Here is a 24,737-nt window from a genome sequence, read left to right as displayed (position 1 = left end):
CCCAGGGGAGGGTGGAGTTCTGGGCAGTCCAGCCAGAAAGGGTTATGTTGCTCCCTAGTGGCAAGACCTAAGTCCAGCTCCCATTTTCCACTTCAGAAGCTCCCCCTTCAAATCCTCCTCCCCATTTCAGTTAGGAATATACTTCAGAGCAGAGAACCTGCCATGTTAAGGTGAAACAAATGCATTACAGCCCTATACCCAATCCCGGAAGGCTGCCTTGCTCTCCTGCAGCTCGTCTGAAGCACGGGAGGCAGGCAGGTTGGCGCAGTGGTGATGAGCCTGGGCTGTGAAGCTGGACAGAGGGGCCGGTTCTTCTTGGACTCCCTGTGGGGCCTTGGAAAAGTCACTGAAGCTCAGCCTCTTCATCGTCACAACAGGAATGGTACGTACCCTAACTCAGAGGGTTTGTGAAGATTAGAGGAGCAATCTGGGAAAATAACCAGGCCTGACTTTCAGTAAGGGACCCCGGCAAGCTAGCAGTTGTCCAGGCCTGGGCGCTCCTCAGAGCAGACGTGACACTCCCCTCCCCCGTCAGACCAGAACAGGTCATGCTTCTCTCTGCCTGGATCCCGGGGCTCCAAGCCCAGTAGGGATTCCCCAGGGCATTTCTGCAGGGCTTCATGGCTTGCACTTGAGTGTCCTTTTCTTGGTATTGACATTCTACTCTGACTTGTTCTTGGTCCTCACTTCTTTATATTTCACTGTTTTAGTTATTTCCTGTAAGTCTCCTCAAATCTTTTCTGGAATAAGATACAAACTTTCTTTCTTTATTTTGGACTTGATAGGTTTCGCTCTTTACTCACATATGCTGAGCTAGTTCAGCATGTTTTCAAACGCTATAATCTTTGATTAAGACAAAAGCCTCTGTCTAAAAGAGACACATCAGAATTACCTTAAAAGCTTAAAAAATTTTTTTAATTCAAAAGTTCTGAGGAAGACTGAAGGAATCTGTCATTTTTTAAAAGCTTCCCAGCTGCTTCTGACGCAGCCAGCCCCACCCCTGGTCTCAGAGCAATGTTTGGGAATCTCTGGCCTGAAAAATATTAAAAAAGGGGTTAAAACAAAGAATGTCAAATTCCTTTACAAAATATAATTTTCTAGATAAAATAAACTGCAACTTTATTCAATGGATGTGTTTCAAAAACAGTGAGTGTGTAAAGCCAAATTTGTGAGTCAAACCCATTTAAATTCATTAGGGCAAAGAACTAAGGAAAAAACCCGGCAGTGAAGCCATCTATAAAATCAAGACTCTCCTACTTATTTGGTCTGAGTTTGGCTTAAGGTGGTCACACCTGGAGTAAAGGTCCACGGAATGGAGATATTCCCAAGTTCCTTGACAACCCACCTGCCTTAAACCACAACAGGCACACCGAATTCCTGTACAAGGCCACAGAGGCTGCTCCCAGGAGTTCCTGTACCACCCCGACTCCACTAGATGGTGCTCCTGCCCTGGTCTTGGCTCTTTCCCTATACTCTGAGGACGGGCCGCGACAGGCCAAAGTGTGCTTCTCCTGGGGTCCTGAAAGCCGACGTGTGAGAGCAAAGGCAATCACATGATGAAACGAGCTCTCAGTGTTCCAGCATCTCCAGACATACTGTGGCCGCTGTTCCTTAGTTCCGGGTGATAAACATCTGCAAAACTGCCTCCTCAATTTTTATTACAAAGTAGGGAGAATGGCTCTGAAGGTACAGCAGGAAGGGAGGCATTACTTCTGGTTCATCAAGACCAACAATCACTACAAAGGCAGGTGTGGAAATACACTGATGTACATTACAAATAGATGTCACATCAGCCAATAGAGGGCAGAGGGACGGAGGAGCTTCTGCCTCCCCAGAGTTCAAGTCCAAATGGCTTAGCTGCTTCTTGTACATCATCTTCCAAGTGCGTGGTCTGGCTGGATTGCAGATGCCCGGGCTCAGAGCCAAGACCATGCAGTTTAAAAACTCAGTTTATGGATTGCCAAGAGAACTGTGCTGGGTCCCTGGGATGGCAGGGGTGCTGGGTGTGAGAGCAATTTCAAACTGGGCCTCCCCAAAGTCAAAGCCTCAACCCCTCCCTCTGTCCACTCACTAGGCCAGTTTTCACTTTGGCAGGGCCCTCAATCCTTTTATGAAGGGGTCATAGATTCCCCTTTCCTTGAAAACCCAGGGCCCCTCTTTGGCCCAGAGGGTTTGGAGCAATGGAGATCCCACCAAAAGTGTGAGATCAGTACCCAGGAAACATATGTTAAAAATCTGTGACAAGAAACATTTCCCCAAAAGGGATCTATGCGACAGATGTGCCTGAAAAGACCCACACTGCTTCAGAAACAGGTGGGAGGTAAGTAAGGGAGGAGGAAGAGAACACCTACAGAAAAGGGGAAGATGACTGAAGACAGTCCAAATGACAAGAAACAAAGATAGGAAGCACACAGGGCAAGAAAACCAAAGGTGGGGTTAACACTGACCAGGTTTCAGTTCTTCTGGGAAATTCTGAGCATTATTTATGTCTTGCCATGAGACTACGGAGCCTAGAGCTGGTAGGGCCTGTGACAGATGAACACATACGCTAACCAGTTCTTTCTGGTACTTTCAGAGATTAGTCTCATTAAACAGACTGGCTTTAAAATAAATTCCAGAATACCCTGGGTAGTGGTACAGCCTTAATTCAGGGTTGGTCAGAAAAGGAAAAAGGCCCTGGTCCCTGAAAACAGGAGTCTTACAAGGACAAACATACCAGGGACATCTCTAGGGTGGCATCTGCCCATTCTGGCTAGGCAGAATGGAGGCTCGGCTAGCAGTTGCTAATATATTTCTAAGAAGGGAAGAGAATCACTTATGAATTAGAGATGCTAAACCTATTGACTATAATAGACAAATCACTAACCTTAGCCCACAGCTGCTTTCTAAAGGGCTAAGGCCCAGCAAAGCCTGGGCATGGGCACTGGGCTGCAGTCTTGGAACTTTAAAAGGCAACCATTCTACTAAGTACTGAAAAAAAAAAAAATCGGTGACTAGGGTCTTCAGTTTCAAGACTGACCACTCCCAGGGAGTAACAGTGGCCTCACTTTAGAAAGGAGAAACACCCAACAACTATAATGTGGAAAATCTTACTCGTGTCAGCAATAGCGCCAATGCCTCTGTTTCCTCTAGGTAGCTGCTTCCGGGGGAAGGACGACAAGTGTTAGCAGTCAGTTATCTGCATGTCGTTTTGGGGCGGGTGTCGGGGAGTGGGGTGGAGCTAGTAGCAAGAGCATGTGACTCCACCTACTAGAATGGGTGCAGGAAAAGAAGGCCCCTTGCCCCTCCTCTCTGCTTGTGTTCCAGCCTACCTATTAGGAGCCAGAAAGGCCGGAGCATAACAAAGGTGGGCAGCCCTGTCCGCGAGCTCACTGTGAAAGCCTTCCCGGCATGTATCAGCTACGTGGGCAAAACCACCAAAACCACTCTTTTCCTCCCCTTTCCCTCACATCAGCTTCTCCCCAGGTGAGTGAGAGAGAGAGAGAGAGAACAGGTACTTGGTTCATTTCCTAAGCGCCGCACATCTTGGTAGCACGAGTTTCCCCTCCAAGTTATCACAAGAAACAGAGCAGGTCTGAAACTCCCACCAGGTTGCAGATCACAATTACTTCTGAGTGGTCTTCACAGTTAAGACGGGCATACATTTCAAAGGGCGGCGTTCAGGTCCCCCTCTCTCTTTCGCGCACAATCACTCACTCACTCACACTCTCACATGGTGGGAACGCTGTTCAGCCGCCGGGCTTGGCTGGCTCATGTCAGGTACTGCACCACAAGGAACATGACCACACAGGTGAGCAGCATCCCCCCGATCATAAAGTACTTGTCCTGGAAAGCCCGCTTCTCAATGAGGCGCATCACTGTGTTGGACAAGCCCAGCATGTTGGCAATGTCAAGGATCTTCTTCTGAGTCCCCTGGGGCAGACAAGAAGACAAAGAAAAACAAAGATCAACTCGTGTTGCCACGGGTGGGTGAATGTCATCATGAGATGGCGCTTCACCAACAGTCTCTTGGTCATGCCTAAAGCACATAAAAAGCAGTGGCAAGCAGAGAGGTCACTCTCATGTGGTCAAAGGCCTTTGGATCAAGGTCCCAGAGCAAAGCAAGGGAGAAAGAAAAGTCTTTTCTACAAATGTGCCGGAACAACAGGCTATATAATGAGTATCACATATATGTACCACATACATACGCACACATATATGTCAGTATATATAATATACATGTATGTGTTAAAAAATGATCTTTGATTCCTACTACAGATAAAAATTAATTCAAGATAGGTCACAGAATTAAAAGCTAAACCTATTAATAAAGTTTCTAGAAGAAAACATAGGCAAATATCTCCAAACTGGGAATAATCCAGGTGTGTCTCAACCAGGGGATGAGTGAACAATTTATGGTATATGTACAATGGGATACACATACAACGCTGGGCAGTATAAAGGATCTGATTACAGCACGTAGCAATGTGAATGAGTCTGGAAAACATCCCCGAGAGGAAGCAGTCACACACAAAACAGTAATATGAATGCACTAAGTTCAACAACAGGCAAAACTAACATATGGTGAAATAAATCAGAACAGTGGTTGCCTTGGCGGGGAAAGACAGGGGTAGACTGACTAGGAAACGGCACCAGGGACCTTTCAGGGGTGATGAAGATGGTCTAAGCCTTGACAGCAGTGTGAGTTACAAAGGCTATGTATGCATTTATCAAAATTCAATGACTGTATAATTAAGATTTGTGTACTTCACTGTATGTACATCATACTGCCATAAAATTTTTTCAATTACAATATTATATGTTTTAAAAAAAGGACAACATCAAAAAAACTTCTCTTTGCTCCCTGGCTCTAAAATGCTTGCTATCAGCCTGTGCACTTTGTAGAGGAGAAACCTCAGGGATTCTACAGAGGACAACATATGGCTCGGTGTCTACGTTTATGAGACGATTTGAAGAGGGCAGGATGGAACTACAGACACACAACTAACAGACACCAACACAATGAACTAAAACCCCTTATTATAAATGTCACCATCTACCATCCAAAAAAAAGGGCATTTATTCCTAAACCATACAGGCTGCCTTTCCTCTGGGCTTTCTTATTTTCATTTTTAAGCACATTCCATTTCTTACGAAATAATAAACATAAACAAATGCTGGCCAGACCCCAGCTTACACACACATCACCAACTGCATTTGTACAATGGCATCTAACCTAACGCCTCATATCCATCTTTTAAATGAACAACAAAGTAATGAGCAACTGAGAGAAGAGGCAAGAGAAGTGAGAACAACTCCAGGCATCGTGGACAGGAGTTCAAGACCCATGTTCTGCCCTGATGATGATTATCAAGCCTCATCAAGCGAGATCTCTCAAGTCAAACTTTATTTCTACTGGAGGAGACCTAAGACACGTTTTTCCTACAACAGTGATGATAAAAATTATATTCTTGCTGAAGAGTCTGCTTAGCTCTGAAAGTCCAGACTATTTCTTCACCTTATGAAGTTCAAGTTAGCAAGCTTCTAAAATCACCTGAAAACTAACAAATTTTGAAACACGTATTCATTTTCAACCACAAATTTCCCCAAATCAAGGCTCAGCTCCTTCATGCTCCCTCCTAGTCTCCTTTCAAATGGTTTACACAGAAACTTCCTGGACAGAAGTGGGGTGGGAGGCAGGTGGAGGGAATCAACAGACAAAAGACAGGCAGGAGGTGTGCAGAGGAAATGGAATTAGAAACTATCTGTTCCCACTCCAACTGCCCGCCAGGCTTTCCCGTGCTGTCCTTCTGGGGACAGGGTTGGGGCAGAAGTTGCTCAGACTCCTCAGGGATACCATACTTCGGCAAGAAGCTGACATCAGCTTTAACAGTAAGCTCTGACTTCCACTGGGCTGACATGAGTGTGACATAAGTCTTGTCCTGAAAGGGTTTTATTGTTTTTCTGAGATATGGGAAGGAGGCCAGTAGTTTTCTAAAGGAAGGACTGATCATTGTGTATCAGTTTAGATTACTACAGATGACTCTTCTGAAAGGGGGGCACCCACAACGCTGCCGGAGAGCATGCTTCCAGACCACCTGAAGCACCGCAGCCATCAGCAAGAGATGAGCATTGCTCGTGGCTCGCCTGACCTTCTCCCCGGCAGAGACGGCAGGGGCTGCTCAGAAATGGACTGAAGTCCTGCGGAGCTGACAGGCTCAACGTGGGCCAACAAAAACCAAGATAAAGCTCATGCTTCCGAGTGACTGTTTCTCACAGCTCAGTGGCTGGGAGTGCATCATTCACAGGGGGCCACACCCTGACAATAGGCATAGCCCACACCCCACTATCCATCAGGGTTGATACAGGAAAAGGGCTGAGGCTGAAACATCACGACTGACATCAGAGGCTGTGTAATGTTTCTGTAAACCACTCCCAGGAGGTCTGAGTCCCAGCCAACGGGCAGGGCTTCTAGGAATACCTGTGACTAAACGGAGGAAAGAGTCACTGGGGATCAGCGGCACATGCTCTGGAAGCTATGTGCTGCTGGTCAACCAGGGTGGCCCTAAGACCCCCAGCCCACGGGGGCTTCAGTAACTGCAGTACAAAAAGGTCTCAGTTACAAGGGAGTCCACTGCAGAGGCCACACAGAGAGTGAGAGGCCAATGACAGCCGTGTCTTCCTTCTGACTAGAGCAGAGTCTATAACAGAATTTCTCAGTCCATTACTGCTTCCTCTCGTTGCAGCAGTCACTTTCATAAGTTTGGAAAATGAAAAAGACCTGGATACCAAGACATGCCACATTATGATTCACTGCAAGCACGAGAAATATCTCCTGGCAAAAGGAATTGGATTACTTTTGGACTCACAATAATTCAATTCCAACAGAAAGGAGATCCCAAACTCAAAGGCTCTGTCTCACCACCACAATATCACAATTCAGGGATATGTGATCAAAATGTAAAGGCAGGTCCCAAACTGCTGGATAAGGCCAAAACAAAAGGCCCTCCCCCTGTCCCCCAAAGAGCCCCCACCTTCAAGGTCAGTCTCTGGGCCCTCAGTCCGTCCAGGATACTGTGCCCGCCTCCAATGAGGTCATCCATGCCATGGTGAACTTTCTGGAGGGAGGAGTTAAACTGCAGTGATTCATCCATTGGTATGGTGGTGTCAGAGTCCTGTGAAAGAAACGCAGGCACTTGATTAACTTGGCTTCCCGATCAGCTCCTGGGCTCCCACCACCTGACTGCTCTGCTTTGTGGCCAAGGCCAAGTCAGAAGAACAGACAGAGGGAATGGGCAGGAATCTGAGGAACCTAATGGAGATGAAAAAGCAAAGCAAAGATCTGGGGTGGCCTCTGTTCACTTATGGGAAGAGGCGCTCTCCTCAGGTTTATCACTCTCTGAACGAGTTCCACTACACAAGTCTTGTTCACCCCTGCCTCTGAATTCCCACCTCGCTGGGCTTCTCCTAGAGACTTTCCCTGACTACTCGCTAACCCAGCTTGTTCCAAATGCTCCTTTACTTGGCTTCTCCCCAAGGTAGTATTACGTGTTTGCCTTTGTCCTCTGGCTATTTTATCCACAGCTTTTCCCTCTGATTAGACTGAGACTAAGGAGAGAAGAGACCCGGTTTTCTATTAAAGGCCTAACAGTGTTCAGGACGGGACTATTACACCTGAGCAGAGAAGAAAAGTCTGTAAAGAAATGAAGCAAGAAAAAACTAATCTCGATCAGGTGCTTTCCACATTGCGTGCTCTCCACCCTAAGCTCACTTAATCCTCATTCTAACTTTATGCAGAAATTATGATAGTATCCCCATGTTAGATGAAGAAACTGAAGCCCAGAGGTGGAGTGAGTTGTCCAGGACCAGGCAGAGTTGGTAAGTGGCATGAGTCCCACTGCTGAGCGTAGAGCCTGCCCTCTGTTAACCATCCGGTAGGAAGAAACACCAAGGCCGACCCCAGGGCTCCATTTTCACACTGCAAGTGGAAAGGACGCTGAAGCAGGTCACGACCAGCCACAGTACTGTCCTTTTTCCTTCCTCCAGACATCACAAACTCTCCTGCCAAGCAGCACTGTTTTTCCATCATCACGAAGAGGTTAAACCACCTTTTCTTTGCTACTCAAGTTCAGAATCATGTTCCATGTATACATTTTCAATCCCTCCTGCTAACATGGGAGTTTCTCACAGGGAGGAGTCTTGTTTTTTTCATTTAAACACGCTTTACTCTCAGGACCTTAAACAGCATTCTGCATAAGCAGATGATCACTGGGTCAAGACTCCAGTGTTTGAATGAATCAACTAAAGACTTCTTTTCATTGATTTGACAAACGTTTATGGAACACATTTTATATACAAATCCTCCCTACTCTCCCATCTGAAAGGGTACCACTGAGGGGCTATATCTCTCAGAAAAATGTCTTATAGCTCCAGATCGTGGAATGACCAGGAAGAAGATCATTCAGTCAGTTTTTATTAAGGGCCCACCGTATGCACAGCATCACACCAGGCTGGTAAAAAACAGAGTAATTCTGGGTGATCATCCCTGGCCTAAAAAAGGCCTGAATGCCCAATGTCACAACTACCAAAAGCCCACACAACACCTTTTAGTGTGTTGTATGGTGCCTCACACTTTTGAAAGGTGGCTATGCTTACCACTCTACCACCAACACATCCTCATTACACCTCTCAACTGTTAATCATCATTACTTGACTGCTCACGCTAAAGAAACCAAAACTATGCAGGCATATTCTGAAGCTCTTGGAGAAATTTACTGCGAGTGTGGACACAGCAAAGAGAGTTAAACATCTGCAAAGCGGGAAGTGATTTGAATTCTGATGGCAGACTTAGAAAGCTAACATCTCTTTACAAAATATAAACTCTGTAAAAACAAAACAATTAAACAACAACAAAAAACCCCTAAAACCTACCTAATCTGGTAGAATATATTATACAGGACACAGAAAAGGCCAGTATGTTCTACAGCCACGTGCAGGAAATAATCCTACTGAAATCTAAGGACAGGGACGCTGATGCTCTAAGAAACCAAACGTGCAAACCAGCAGGACACTTTCAAATGGGCTCATGTCAAGCAATCCCTCTAAAACGAAGTATCTGTTAACAAATTCCTCCAAATGCTGCTCAGACTAGAGTAAAAACATTTTAATGCATCTGGCGCTGGAACCACACACATACACAGCACAATGGCAACTGCCTGAAGGCAGCTTTGAAATGCTGCCCTCACTAAAAACAGTCTAAGTTCTAATCATCTGTCTCGATCTGGTCAGAAAAACGCTTCCACCATGTGAACTTCCACCTCTCTGCATCGGACCAGTCAAACCAGGTAATTTGCACCTCTGCCCATTCCCTCAACTGAATGGCTTCCTCTTCAGGTTTCTCTGTCAGAGAAAGAGATCCCCTGTTTAGGTCTAGTCTCTGCAGCAACACACAAAGTCCACTGTCACTCCCAGTTGGTCTCCTCCTGCCTGATCGGTCTGCTTCCGACACCCCCTAAACGGACAATGCTCAGAGACCTGAGCTCCAGCTCCAACAAGCTGTCAAGTTCCTGCAGACCCTGCCCGGGCGCCTGGCTTACATTAGTGGTGAAGGTGCGAGACAGAAGCTCCTCTCGCTGTCTCTCCTGCTGTTCCCTTGTGTATCGCCGATGCTGGAAGTTTCTGAGAGCAGTCTGCAGGTGCTGGACATCATACTTTAACTGGTCAACACGACTGGAATTGATAGAGAGATTAAATTCCAGGAGCCCAGAGCAGCAAAACTGAAGGCAGCCAGACTTTGTAACAGGAAAGAAGACATTTCCTTACTTCCCCCTACACTACTCCATGCTATCCACCCCTGCCCCTGCCAAATAATCTGATTTTGATCAACGATGTTGAAAGTAAAGAAGTAGCTTGCGGTTAAAGCAGGGTTGTAGCACATGAGATTCCAGCAGCTTTACTTAAATATCTGCTGGTCTCTGATTCTGGATGCATGACAGGGAATAGGTGACAGGAAGCAGGTTCGATGACCTCTTCCTGACCTTCTAGGGATTATTTCACTCTCCTGGAAGAAGCCCAAGGGCATCTTTGGAGTAAAGCATCAACAAAGTTTCATAAAACTTTTGGGAGCAGGGGCTGGAGTGGACGTGGTGAGAGTGCTTTCATTTTAATTTCGTGGGGGTGTATCAAACATTAGATCAGTATTTCATTAAAAATAGATTGACTAAGGTGATTAAGAGCAAGATACTTCAACCAAAGAATGCAGTGGGAACCAAAGAGAGTGAAATTCCCTAGCAGCATTAGGTTTCAAGCAGCCATGGGTCTGGTCAGAAAAACAGGTCTGGGGGCAAAATTTCAAAATGACGCCAATGAGAAGACACAAGTCTTCTGAGCCACTAACATCAGAGGCTATTTATTTTTTTCTTAAAAATTGAAGTATAGTTGATGTACGGTATCATATACAATATGGTGTACAATATGGTGATTTACAATTTTTAAAGGTCATACCCCATTTACAGTTATTATAAAATATTGGCAGGGGGTGGGTATAGCTCAGTGGTAGATCGCATGTTAGCATGCACAAGGTCCTGAGTTCAATCCTCAGTACCTCCATTAAAAAATAATAAAACAAAATATTAGCTATATTCCCTGTGTTATACAGCACAGGCTTTTTATTCTGAGGGAGTATCACTCAAACAGAATTATGCTCTTTATAGACTTTATCTTTGCATAGTCTCAGTTTTTCAATGTGTAAATGGATTTTCAGAATATTTGATGGCCTTGCTGGGAGAAAGGCCTGATGTGATAGGCCTGGGGTGTCAGAACACTCACAGTTTGGCATTCTGTCTTTTGTTAGGGGGCTCCTTGCTGGACAAAATCTCCAGGCGCTCTAGATGGATGAATATCTGGTCTAAGCTTGCTTGGATTTCGTTTTCTACTACTGCACAAAAGAGAAAAAAGAATAATTGCTGGAAAAGAGATAGTGGACTTAAGTTAGAATGACAAATCAAACATACCTTTTTTCCCATATCCAATAAACTCAAAAATATGTATTTCAAAAGGAGAAAAATGCACACGCTAATGATGATGGAGAAAAATTCAAATTATACTAAGTGACTTTGTAAACACTGTTTCAAAAAAATATATTTAGAGCTGCCAGTGCTATAACAATGCCAATTTTTTAAGAAGCTGAAGATAAACCTGTTGAAATAAATCTCCTGCCTTTAGAAAATAAAATGAACACTTAAAGATTGTCCAAATAAATATTTTAAGTGAAATGCGGTATTTTCTGACACAGAATGTGGTCTCTTTTCCTTTGAGAGTATTCTCAGATATGGGTTATAAATATCTGGTTAAAAAAGCTGCCAACTGAACTCCCTACAAAACATGAGGTTTAAAAAAAAAGGCGCAAAGGGGAAGATTAGTATGTGAACCACAGGAAGAGTTCCCTTAAGAATGGGTAGACTGATGTTGGAGTCCTCAAAATAGACCAAATATCAATAGGAAAAACCCAGGAAAGAATCCATAGAGGTACAGATATGATAAATACAGCATTTTCCTTAACCCTTTTGATAAACAGTCAAAATGACCTCTTTTCCATTTCTAATCATGAGACTGCTGGGAAGGCACACAAAGTCAATGGATCCAAGCTAAACTGGGCACAAAAAAAAAGGCATCCAGATTGCCTCTTGCCCAATAAAGAAATGACAGTAGAGATGGGACATGTCACCTTCCTAGGTAGCTGACAGCTAACAAATACAGTTCAGAACAAGGTGGGGCACAGAACCAAGAGAAGAGGTGCTTTTGGAGCTGCAGAAAGGAGACAGGAGAAAACTGAAGAAATGGGCACGCGACCGTTAAGGGCTGAGAGAAGACAGCTTCCACGGGGGGTGGGGGCCAGTAAAGCCTGTGGGGCCGACTCAGAGAAGGGACCTTTCCTCCTACAAGAGAAGAAACTAACATGCAAAAAGCAGCACTCTGCTCAAAAGAATCCATGGTGTGGGAACTAAACTAATTAATATTGCTGTTCGTTTCTGAATAATCCTCCTAAAAAGCCACAGTTCTCAGCTCAGAAGAAATGACCAATTCCAGTTAAACATCTCTGAATTTTTATGGACTACATTCCTCTAAGGACTAGGTAATTAGATTAAGACAGATGGAGGAAAGTACTTCCATTCCCATAGGGCCATGTCAGGTTGAGTGGAGGGGTAATGGGGGATAAGACTTGCAGGATTCCAAAGGGCAGAATCAGGGAAATCAGTGACTTTGCCATAGGGTTTTTCTGTCCACCCTAACAACAGAACTCATTCCACGCTGAATCATGAAGCCCCTGAGGCAGAAATGCAGTCAGGAAACCCAGCCCATTAGCACCGTGTCATCAGAGAAAGGACTCTGGTCTCCATAGTTAATTACTCACAGTGCAGAGACTGCTTGTCTGCCGTCTCCAGGCGTCCCATGTGAGACTGGATCTCGTGGACCTGCCTATCAAAGGAAGAGGGAGGAAATGAGTGAGACAGGAGTAATCAACAGTGCTTCAGTCAGGAAAGACAATTTTTCTAATGCCAACATCTAACTGATTCAAATTGACAGCATCGCTGAACTGTAAAATTTGTATGTGGCACTTTAGGTCACATGTTTTGGCAGGGTTTCTAATATTTTAACATTAATATTAATAATAATCCTGACAGGAAGCATTTAGTAGTGCTTACCACTGAGACATTCTGCTAAGTCAATAACCCTATGAGGAAAGTACTATTATCATCCTCATTTTGTAAATAAGACAACTGAAGCCCACAAAGGTTATGTAACTCATTCAAGGTCACACACCAAGTGATAAACCTCAATCAGGATTCAGCCAATCGCACTCTCTGTTCTTTGACCCAATGTGCTAAGCACTGGTCTGTACTAGGGAGCATCAAAGGGCAAGAGAGATATAATCCTTGTGCTTGAGAAACAGTGTAATTAGGAACGACAAGCCAGATAGACACGAAAAGTCCCAAGAAGATTTAAGAGAACACTAACACATACAAGTGTAAACAAAAAGGAAGCTGAGGAGCTACGCACAGCAGTGCTAAGTGAAGGCAAGTGAGTAAAGGAGTAGGCTGGGGGAAGCTCTGTGGGCGAAAGCAGTTCTGAACCATTTTGAAGAAGGGAGATGTGCTTTGGTGAAGGAAGAGGTAGAGAAAATGATATGCAAAAAGGCATGTAAGGCATGTCATGTGGGGCACCAGCAGGCTGGCCTGCCTGAAGGGGAGAAGGGGATGAGATTAGTGGAGGAAGCCATCAGAAGAAGGCTCTGTAAGATAGGGATCTCCTGTTTGGTAAACAGCCTGCCCTGGCAATACGAGGCAACTGCCATCTCATTTGGAAACGCAATACTGTACCTGGGACCTCTGGCATGGTTCTGATTATCAGGCCCCAGAGCCCTCTCTGGCGTCTCCCCACGGCTTGACCATGATCACCTTCAGTGAAGCCCTTCCAAGCATCCTCTGTGATCAGTTCTTGGGATATTATTTATCCTGCCCCAACAACTGACTCTTGGTGCTTCTGGTCTCTCCATGTGAGAGCCACATGAAAGAGTTCACTCCTGTGAGCTGTTCTATCAGTTCCAACCCTCGAGGGAACAGTCAGCAATCATTCTTCACCAGGAACAGCACAAACTGTGACCCCAAATTTACTAATGCATGCCAGGAGTCCAAATTTGGTTTGAACCTGCCTCTGGTCTTTTCCAGGACTTCCCTGTGGCCTCTAAACATGATCCATGGCCCCAGAAGCCAGGGCAGCTCTAATGACCTCAGAGTGCTCCTGGGCAAGACCCACGGTCCTGAGAGGCAACTCAAAATCACTGCTAGAGCCTGAGAGACCAAACTGCGACTTCAGGAAGGCAAGTCCGAATCCTTTCGAATGGAGACATGTGGAGATATGGAGGCAGATGTAGGAATGCAGCTTGAACAAACCAACATCTGGATCAGGGTAACCGTGGAAACAGCTATAGTGGATTGACTAGCAAAATGACAGGAAAGAGAATTAAGACTACACTGAAGGCTGGATGTGGGCAGTGAGGTAAACTCCTAATGGTGGTGGGAAAAGAATGGACTACAATAAATGCTGATGGCTTAGTTAGTTATCCATATAAAAAAACACATCTCATGTAACACACAAAGATAAACTCAAGATAGTTTAAAGCCTAAATGTAAAAAGCAAGACTTGAAACTTTCTGAAGAAAATACAGGAGTGCATATTATGACTTCAAGTTAACAAAAGTATCCTTAAACAAGACAAAAACCGAAACTACCCCCCCAAAACCCTACAAATCACAAAATAAAAGACTGATAAACCTGACTACAATAAAACAAAAAGCCTTTTTACACCAAAGGCACAACTAAACAACGACAACAACAACAACAACAACAACAGGCAGAGACTGGAAGATAACTGCCGCAGATAACAAAGGACTAATACCCAGAATATATAAAGAACTGCTACAGATCAACAGGAAAAGTCAAACAAAGCAATTTTCAAAACTGGCAAAGGACAGCTGACAGAAAATAAAACCCAAATGGTCAATGAATATATGAAGAGACACTCAACTTTACTAGTACTCAGGAAAATCCAAAATAAAAATGACATCATATCTCTTCCATTAGATTGACAAATATTTTAAACTTTAAGGATGAGGGATTCATGGCAGGCAAAACAATGGTACCCAAGGGATCCTGAGGAAGACTTCCAGGTTCTACTATAGGACTGCCTTTGGCTCTGTGTTTTAGTCAATATTTTTCAAAAATCAACTGATGATTATGAAATTTGCACATGATTCTGTGCTCTAGTGAATTGTTAGTGTGATTGTGCCATAAAGCAAATATTAACATTTTTCATTTAGGCTAAAGTAGTATGACAAAATTTGTCAGGGATAAGAAGCATTCTGACTTGAGATTAAAAAAAAAAGTCAAATACACAATTATAGAATGGCATTCAATTTTGGGAGCCATCTGCTAAAGGTACCCTACCAATTAAAGGTTTCCCCCAATAAACAGGATGAACAGGATGACTAGGAAAGAAGTCAAGTTATGAAGAATGGTCAAAAGAGCTAGTGATAATAATCCTCTGAGAAAAGATAAGAAGAAACAAAACTAAACTAAAAGGGGGCAGCTGGTGCTCTTCAAATATCTACAGATGAGATATAGGAAAGGAGTGGGCCTGCTCTCTGGTGCTGCTCCTTAAGGGAGACCCAGAACCAAAAGGTGCAAATTTCAAGATGACAGATTTCAGCTCAACACAGGGGAAAAAACATGAACAATTCTCAACCGTCTCTTCAAGAAAAGGAAACAAAGAGTTCCGTGTTTAAACACAGAGTATATGAACTGCCTTGGGTCTTCTAAAGGGTCTTCCTGACCAAAGTGAGTTGGAATGCCAGATCTTGCCGGTCCCTTTCAATTCTTAAATTCCGTGAGGACAGCAGGAGAGATGATGCCAATACCCACAAAACCCTATGAACACTCTTCAACTGGCTTTTACTATTTTCTAAGCTAAAATAGATAACCTTTAAATTGCAGGGAAACATTATTGACTTACATCCAATCTCTATTTGCTCTGAATAAACTGGAAAAGATATAGCTAAAAAAGTGATTCCAATCTCTACATTTCATGCCCAAGAGGAAATAAATGCAAAACAGCAGAGCAAGTATGAATGGCATGGTGGGAACTACCATATACCAAGTGGCAAATCTGTTTTATACTGAATTAGGAATTCAGACAACACACTTGAAGTCAATAAGGAACAGTTGATACACAAGTATAACCTGACAGCGTAGACCCTAGAAATCAGAAGTCCTAGCCCTGCCTAGTGTGGGGTCAATGGTGAAAACACAATCAACCAGAGACTGAGCAGCAAGTAAGCAAGAATCACTGCTGCTGATTTAAAAAAAAAAAAAAAAAAAAAGTCTGCAGAAGATCTAGGAAGAATTCTAAAACAGAACTGCTTTTTAAAAGTCCATGGAACTACTGCTCCCATCCCCACCCCCTCATATACACCCACTTTGCATCCGTGCTGCCTCTGACCAGCTGGAGCAGGGGCAGGGTTTTGGAATTAAAAGATCTGCGCTGAAGTTCTAGTTCCACTATTGTAGTAGCTGAGGGACACTGAACAAGTCACTTAACTCCCTGGTGCCTCAGTCTCCTCAACTATAAAACAAAGTACTGATAATCACAATTATTTAAAGGGTTGTAGATCCAAATGCAATATGAAATTGCTGTGCAACTCCTAAAGAATCATACAGAAGTTTGTTGTTTTTACTTTACTTAAAAGTAGTGGGAACCATCTGGGCATTTTCGCCTCACCCACTTTGCCTCTACTATATTTAGCCTCTCATCAGAAGGCAAAATCAAAAAAAGGAAAAACTGGTCTTGAGATAAGGTAATAGTTTTTAAACCCAGCTGTTCATCAAAATCACCTGGAGAGCTTGTTAAAAATAGAGCTGCTTGTGCCCCAAACCTATTGAATAAGAATCTCTAGTGATAAAAAGGTCTGGGACACTGAATGATCCTGGACAAATATGGGCACCTTTACAAGCACTAGGATCTCAAAAATAGAAGCTTGGCTATTAGCTCCTCTATAAAGTTCATCCTAATGCAGTGTTGTTTAAGTGTAAAATGTTTACTGTTTTTCATCTTTCTTTTTTCATTCATTACTCAGGTAGTTCAGGAGTTTTCAGGATACGTAACTTTAAAATGTTGATGTAATTCCAATGTACTTTCAGGAACATGGCAAGAGATAACTACAAGTTGGGTTCAAAGTTCCAGTAAAATTAAGATGTCCCATTACTATTGTGTCAGTTCAGCTATAATCATTAATTTCTGCAATTGCAAAAGTGAACTGCTGATGTGCACAGGATTCTGTGTTTCCTTTTAAAGACAATCACTGAAAGAAGCCTTACAGTTTAATCAGCCCCAAGCTTTTATTTCATACATGAGGAAAACAAGGTGAAGCAGTCTAGAACCAGAATTCTGAGTTCTGGTTTAGTCCTTGAGGGGAAAGGAGGCATATCAGAATATACTGCAGCATGGAATGAGGTAAAATCCCTGAGGGCAGGGCTGTACCGTCTGCACCGGGAATGGTGCCTGACATATAGTAGGTGCTCAATAAATATTCACTGAATGACTGAGCAACTGTATAGTAAAGGGTCTAACAGTGGTTGGCTAAATCTGGCCCACTCTGTTTTTGTTTAAAAAAAGGTTTTATTGGAATACAGTCACATCTATTTGTTTAAATATCATCTTATGGCTGCTTTCACACTGCAATGGCAGCACTGAGTAGCTGCCACAGAGACCGTATGGCCCGCAAGGCCTAAAATATTTACTACCTGGCTCTTGATAGAAAAAGCTGGTGAGCCCTGCTATAGAGCCCAAGGGTCTACAGAGTCTGAGTGTAGGTCATTTGAGGCCTGCAGAGGTAAGGAGTTCATTTACAGTCCACAAAATTGTTTGGGACACCATTTAGTATTCCTCCTCTAAGTTTACATGGAACTGAGCTACCTAGTTTACTCTGTGATCAGCTACCTGCTGCACTAATAATAGGCTGACTCTGTGAACAAAATTATTCTTAAGACTAAACTGGGTCACAGCCTCCTTAGCAACATCCTTTAACCAAATTAACTAACCAGATGAGACTGTACATCACAGATTAACTTCAAAGCACTACTCAGTCCACTGTGCTTTGCTATTGTAAAAGATCTGCCCTTTCTTAGTAACACGAGCATAATTTTTATGAGAATAGGGTACCCCAGTGTAAGACCAATTTTGTCATTTCAATACTATTACAGAATAGGCTCTATATTTTCACCTGCCCAGACCAAACACTTCATCAATAAAGCAAAAGAAAGAAAAGTAGAAAGTGAAATAGTAACTTAAAGAAATGAAAATGAAACATAAACTTAGAAAATGAAATAAGAGGATCATTATCCTTTCATTCTAATGCTTCAAAGTACTCCTTTAGTTGTGAATTCATTAGGGAGGCAGGTCCCCATTTTATTTCTTTTCCACGTTCTGGGGGTGTGTTTAAGTGTTTTCATCAGCACAAAACTACAGCATAAACTTGGAAGTTGTTAAAATAGAATAGGTATAGGTATACACTCCAAAAAATTGAAAACAGAGACTCAGATATTTGTACACCAATATTCTTAGTGGCATTATTCACAACAGCCAAAACGTGGAAGCAACCCAAGTGTCCTTCAATAGATGAAAAGATAACAAAACGTGGTATGTGTGTATATCCACAAAAGGATATTACTCAACCATAAAAAGGGATGATATCCTGATACATGCTATGACATAGATGAACCTTGGAAACATAATGTTAAGTGAAATAAGCCAGACACAAAAGGACAAATACTGTATTATTCTACTTATATGAGATATCTAGAATAGGCAAATTCAGAGACAAAGTAGAACGGAGGTTATCAGGGACTTGGGGAGGAATGGGAAGGTACTGCTTAATGGGCACGAGTTTCTGTTTGGGATAATGAAAAAGTTCTGAATATGGATAATGTTGATGGTTACACAACATTGTGAAACTACTTGATGTCACTGAACTGAACACTTAGAAATGATTACAATTTTAAATGGTAAATTAAGTGATAATGGTAACTTAAATAAAAATTAAATGATTAACTTTTAAATGGTAAATTTCTGTTATGTATGTTTTACCACAATAAAAAATAAATCATAAAAATCCAAACAGGATAGATATAACCCTATTTCCATATCACACCAAGTTCCAAAAATTCAGGACAATATGAATAAAGGATACTACCAAGAAATTTAAGTTATGAGATGCTAAACCAAAATTCAGTTTCCTTAAAGGTAATCTGTAACCAGATATGAATACCAAGTACTGTAATAATACTGAACGCTATCCGTAAAGCGATTTCTTTGTATAATAAAAACATTGTCTTAAGTATAAACCAAAATCAGAATAAAAGAAAAAAATCACAGTGTAGCAGCAACAAAATGTGGGTCAATCAAGAGTAGACTGACATCATACAGAAGCTGTGAGCTATTGATTAAACTTTGTCTGACGACCTTAACCCAGTGATGAATCCTTCTAAACTGCTTAAGGAGATCCTGTTTGTACTGCTAATTTACCTTCTATCCCATCGTACCACACATGTCAAATCCTTTTTTGTACGTGCCTCGACTCACTAAATTGTAAACTCCTGTGTGCAGGGGCCCTGACTCCCCAACCAGCTCTACCACCCCGGACCACACAGGTGGCAGCTTCTAAACAAAGTATTATAACCTGTAGGTGCGACTTTCCCATCACCTAGTCTACCCAGCTGGTAGTCACGGCCTCGAAGATTCCAGGAGGCATTCGGCCCAATGTCCTCAGGCATCAGGCCGGACCCTCTGATCGCCGTTAACCTCGACATCCCGCCAGAGATTAAGCACTTCCAAGCTGCCCCCACGGCAGCGCCCGAGCGGAAGGACTCAGCCTCCATACTGGCAGATGCCCGAGGCCCCAGCCCCGGGGGGCAGGCCTCGCCCAGCCTGGCTTCGCCCCAGCCCATGCCCGACGCGACCCTCACTTGTGTGTTTGCTGGTACAGCGGCTCCATGTTGCCGGCCCCGCCGGGTCCGCTCTGGCTTCCTCGGAACACGTAGTCACAAACCCGCTTCCGGCTTCCGGTCGCAGGACCCTCCCTCCTCTGCCGGCTAGGGCTGCCTCAACGCGCGCCCGACTGGTGGTGGCTGAGAGAAAAGAAGGGAAACGAGAAAAGAGGCCTAGAGAAGAAGGATAAGTGTATTCAGAGGTTCTGACTCATTTAGGGGACGAGGAAGTATAGATTTTGGCAAGACGCTGTCTTCAGCATTGAGTCAGGCATTGGCAAGGGCAGTCTTAGAATACTGACGTGGGGTCCTCAGAGCAAGGTTGGAGGCCCGCGATGGAAGGCTCTTCCCTGCTGGAGAACGTTAGGAGGGTTCCTGCTTGACTTCGAGTTAAACTGTTTAACTGTGGGCCTAGAGATTTCACTCTTCACTGGAGTCTGTGGCACAAACATCTCCTATTTAGTCCCCTACCCCATTTATCCATGTAATAAACCCACAGTGAATGAGTGGTTACCATGTATCATATGTGCTGTGGGGGAAACCGGTTCTTCCCGCCCTCAGAGAGGTCGAGATATAGAAAAGGAAATAAGATTTGTGTACAAATAAATATCTGCTAGGTGGAAGTCGAAAGAGACTGAGCCGAGCTAAAGTCCGCTCTGGTAGGAGATTCATGAAAGACTTAATGCTGGGGGTAGTATTTGAGTTAGGACTTGAAGGATTTGGTCACTTCGGCCTCTCCATGTAGACTTAATCCGTTTCCATGCTTCCAGGCTTATCTGCAGTTCCTCCCAAGGGAGGAGATGTTCCTCTTCCTTTGACAATTGATGCTTCTATTTTCCTGTATCCTGGATCCCACCCAGTTTTGTATCCCAAGAGACTGTCCACCCATGTATGTTGTTTCCCTAATGTTATTTTTCCCATTTATTCTAATGTTTATTAATAAGCACCTACTATTACCTGGCACAGATATTGGGGGGGGGGGGAGGAATACGAGTAAGACACAGCCCTCAAATCCCTCATCTCTCATAGTCTGTTGAAAGGGCTGATCATGTCATCAAGCTATATTATTAGGTAGAATAAGTGCTAGAATTAATACATAGTATCATTTATCCAGAGAAGAGCAAGAAGGGTTCATGGGCTAAATAGCGTATGAAGAGGGCCTTCAAAATCAACAGTTTTAGCAGTGTCTTGCACACATTAACCACTAACGCTAACTCTGTAAATGTTTATTTGTATGGGCCTGGTGGAGATGAAGCGGAGGGCAATGAGGCTGAGGAGATAGCAGGAGCAAAGGCAAATGGGGGAAAGAACATGGATCTTCTGTGGCTGGGTTTCGGGAGCTTGGGGCAATAATAATACTAGAAGGAAAGTTGGAGCCAGATCATGGGGTATCTTAAATGCCGGTAGAGTTAATCAGTAACTATTGGATGACAGAGAAGGGACACTTAGTATAGTTTGGGGGTTCAGGAGGGCTTCAAAGAGGAAATGATACCTGAAACTGAGTCTTGAGTTATTTATTTAACGCTAGTTACATCATTTCTCATGATGCTGCATCATCCTTCACGTTGCCCATGAATACTGACTTCCGGTGACCCATAGCTTGTTATTGTCCTTTGCTGATGATGACACTAATGGCAATTTTTGCCCAGAGTATACAGTAAAATAGAAATAATAATTCATTGTTCAGAATTTTGAAGTATAAATGTACAATAATATGTCTTTCAACCATGTATTTTCTTGAATTCTTTAGGCTTTAATCTCTGCTTTCCTAGAATATATCTCCTTCAGTGTTGACTGCACCCCTGACTTACTCATACTGAAACCAGTTGGCAGGGGAAAAGGATGGTTAGTCTAGGGGCCCATGAGTGGAACAAGAAGAAAAGTCCCACTCATGCACAGAATACATGGTCCTCACCTGGCCCTGCTTAAGACCAACCCAGTGGCTCATGGGGTTACTACATTGATCAGAAGAAAGAGAGGACATTGAGTGTAAAAGCCAGTTGGCAGAGTAATGGTTTTGAGTTGGGTAGATATGCTTGGCCACTTCTGGAGGACTGCCTGATGTGGTGCAAAGCCTGCAGACAGGATGAGGCGACCACCCTTACTAGGTAGAGGTAGGGATCCCCACACAGGGCAAAGTATGCGGCTACCCCCACTATTTTGGTGTGCTGTAGACCTGAGGCAGCCTAGTAGTGGTCAAAACATAGGCTGGCAAGAGCCATGGCATGGACCCACACAGGTGGCTCAAACCCAAGGCTCACTGGTGGACTATCAGTAGCCCAGAATCCTAAATTCATTCTGTATTCAATGTGAATGGAAATCACCCGAAATCGGCAAGTCAGTACCACTCTGGTGGCCTGATCTGATAGAGTGCCACAAAAACCATACTGTTCTGGCCAATAGAAGCAATCTACTTGTTAAGTTGCCCTGGACAACCCACAGGTATGAGCCTGGAAGCTTTTCAGGGCACCTGGTCAACCCCATGCATGGAGTGAAGAGTTGGAGAGTACCCTGAAGAAAAGAATCAGTCCAGAATGATCCCAGCCACTTAAGGGGGACTTAGAAAAACTTAAAATCATACTCCAAAGTGTGGGACTCCCTGAGGCCTGGGACCTGGGCCAGGCATTTTGCTTGCCTAGGTCTTAGGACAATCTTGTGTGGTAGAATAAAGATGGTTTCATATTCTTTGCTACTGCTCCCATTAAAAGATAGTCTAATTCCATTCCCTTTGAACCTTAGCTGGCCTTAATGATTTGCTTGACCAACAGAATGTGGCAAAAGTGAAATTCTGGGATTTCCAAGGCCAGGTCATAGAAGCCTTGCAGCTGCCACTCAGCCATTTGGAGCACTCATTCTGGTGATCCTGATTCACCTTGGAAGAAATTTGACTACCCTGAGGGCATCATACTGGAAAGGCCAAGTCTATACATACTCCAGTCAATATACCCAGCTAAGCCCAATGTTCCAGCCACGCCACCAGATTTGCAAGTGAAACCATCTTGTACCCTTACTATTAGTCTATCCATCAGCTGAATCCCACCAAGTGACCTCTGTAGACTCCACATAAGACAGAAAAACTGCCCAACTGAGCTTATGCCTGAATTCCTGTCCAGTGGAGGATATTTTAAGCCACTGATTTTTAGGGTGGTTTATTTTACAGCGATAGATAACCCAATCTCAAAAAGTTTATCAACTAGTTAGAGAGACAGGGTACAGGGATTATGAAAAGGTAACAATGCAAGACAACATATGATTGTGTAATGAGTAGTAAAGACAGTTAGGTTCTGTCATAATGTAGGGAAGGAAGAGATCCCTTTCAATTTGGATGAAGGAAGACTTTCCAGAAGAGATGAGATTTCAGCTGACCCTTGAAGTAAAGGAAGGATTAAGATGTATGGAGAGGCAGGCACAGGGAGTTCTTGGCAAGCAGAGAAGTGAAGTTCAGAAGCTATAGGTAGTCCCAAGCAGTCTGTGTGGTTCCTCTTGGCTTCCACAGTAGAAGATGTTGCAGACAGGAAAAATGCTTATGCCTCCATCCTGTGGCCATGGAGAATATCTAGAGGGCTTTGAGCCTTGGGTGATGTAATCAAATAATATTTCAGGAAAATCAATATGATAACCTTACGCTCTCTCCTTTTATTTGAACTTCAGGAAGTGTCCCGCAGTTCGACAGTCCCAGGATTTGGTCAGTTAATCCATAGTCAGACTGCTTGTTCCCTTTGTGGTATGATAGACTTCAATATTCTGAAGAGTATTTTTGATCTGTCCACTTTGATGGAACTTAATTCTTATCTCTGAAACCATTAATCTGTTGTGTTTCTCTGGTCAACTCAATCAGATCGAATAGAACAATTCTGTTATCCCTTCTGCCAAACCATCACAGCTCCCTACACTCTCCCTGCCCTGGTCTCTACCCCTCTCCCAGTGCACCTTCTGACCCTGTTTCCTCCTAAGCCCCCCTTCCTTCTATCTCACTTGTGCCTATGCTCACGCATTACCTTGCACAATTGAGGCCAGCTATAAGTATGTCTCACTTCCCCTCCCAAACCCTCAGAGCCTGTTGGGAGGCCCTCATCATTCCTTAACCACTCCCTCCCCTTTCTGATCGCTCTCTTCAATGTTGCCCGCAAAGATCTTTCTAAGACAGAGATTTTGTAATAGAGGAGAACAACTCTGACTCTGTATTGGATCTGTTCCTTTAGTTTTGACCACTGTGCCCTGTTTTCCTAGGCTTAGTCTTGCCAGCTCTGCACCTTTTGTAAAACAATGTTGTCTTTAGCCTGAAATAGACAGGAGAGCCTACTCTCGGGGCTCTGACCTTTAAGGATGTTAGCACTTCTGCTCTTATGTAGAGATGGCAAATTGCAAAATAGAGAACAACCTTTGTTTTGTTGGAGGTTTACAGGGACACCATGGCCTGACCCACACGGACGATGCAAGAACAAAGAATTCCTGCAGCAAGAAGTTTGCAACAACCAACCACACCCCCTCCCCTGTTTTTGTTTGTTTGTTTGTTTGTTTTGTATAAAAGGAGCCTGTGTTCTGACTGGAGTAGGATGGTTCTCCAAGACATTAGTCTGCCATCTTCTCTGTCTACCAGCTTTCTGAATAAAGTCGCTATTCCTTGCCCCAACACCTTGTCTCCCGATTTATTGGCCTGTTGTGTGGTGAGCAGAACGAGTTTGGACTCAGTACTCATGTCATATGTATGTTGAGCTTTTTGATAGCTCCCTGATGCCTAAAGAACATAGTAACAAATTCTTGTCTTGTCAGACAGAACCCTCCTTACTGGCCACATCTCTGGCCACTTCCCCCATCCTAACTAGAATAATTATAGTTCTTCTCACAAGGGCCTTTGTGTCCTCTGACCTTTGCATGCACTGTTCCCCGTGCTTCAAATACCCTTCCCTCTGCCTCAAGCATGATTAACTCATTCAAGTCTCAGCTCTGGTTTCACCTCTCTTGGGGAGTGTCTCTGACACCCAGGCTGGGTAGGAACTCCTCCCCCATGCTCCTCTGGCACCTGGTGCTCCTTCTCAGCCCTCATCACAAGTATCCCAATTCTCTGCCCACCGACTTGAGGACAGAAGATGTGTTTTTCATCCCTGTATCTACCTAGCTTCCAGCTCAGTGACTGGTATAAAGTAGATGCTTGTTAAG

The 24,737-nt window shown here is 43.8% G+C and overlaps 1 protein-coding gene across 1 annotated transcript; it reads right to left on the bottom strand.

Moving 5' to 3' along the window:
• Positions 1-893: 893 nt before the first annotated feature.
• GOSR2 (golgi SNAP receptor complex member 2) lies at positions 894-19,672 on the bottom strand. The gene is made up of 6 exons (XM_006194419.3): positions 19,557-19,672; positions 12,392-12,456; positions 10,807-10,915; positions 9,576-9,708; positions 7,014-7,154; positions 894-3,912 (listed from the first exon to the last, which is right to left on the bottom strand). Exons 1-6 carry the CDS (start codon positions 19,583-19,585, stop codon positions 3,751-3,753), a joined length of 639 nt encoding a protein of 212 aa, XP_006194481.1. The 5' UTR covers positions 19,586-19,672; the 3' UTR covers positions 894-3,750.
• Between the last annotated feature and the right edge of the window lie 5,065 nt (positions 19,673-24,737).

Source organism: Camelus ferus, chromosome 16 (assembly GCF_009834535.1).
Source record: "Camelus ferus isolate YT-003-E chromosome 16, BCGSAC_Cfer_1.0, whole genome shotgun sequence".
NCBI classification, from domain to species: Eukaryota; Metazoa; Chordata; class Mammalia; order Artiodactyla; family Camelidae; genus Camelus; species Camelus ferus.
This window is presented reverse-complemented; position numbering and strand designations above follow the sequence as displayed.

What these genes read in the sequence shown, in the direction of transcription:
- GOSR2 (XM_006194419.3), bottom strand. Translation starts at nt 19,585, where the DNA reads ATGGAGCCGCTGTACCAGCAAACACACAA. An exon ending in CTGTACCAGCAAACACACAA is followed by an intron (nt 12,457 to 19,556) that starts GTGAGGGTCGCG and finishes TTCCTTTGATAG; the next exon opens with GCAGGTCCACGAGATCCAGT. An exon ending in CCCAGAGACTGACCTTGAAG is followed by an intron (nt 3,913 to 7,013) that starts GTGGGGGCTCTT and finishes TGTCTGCCCCAG; the next exon opens with GGGACTCAGAAGAAGATCCT.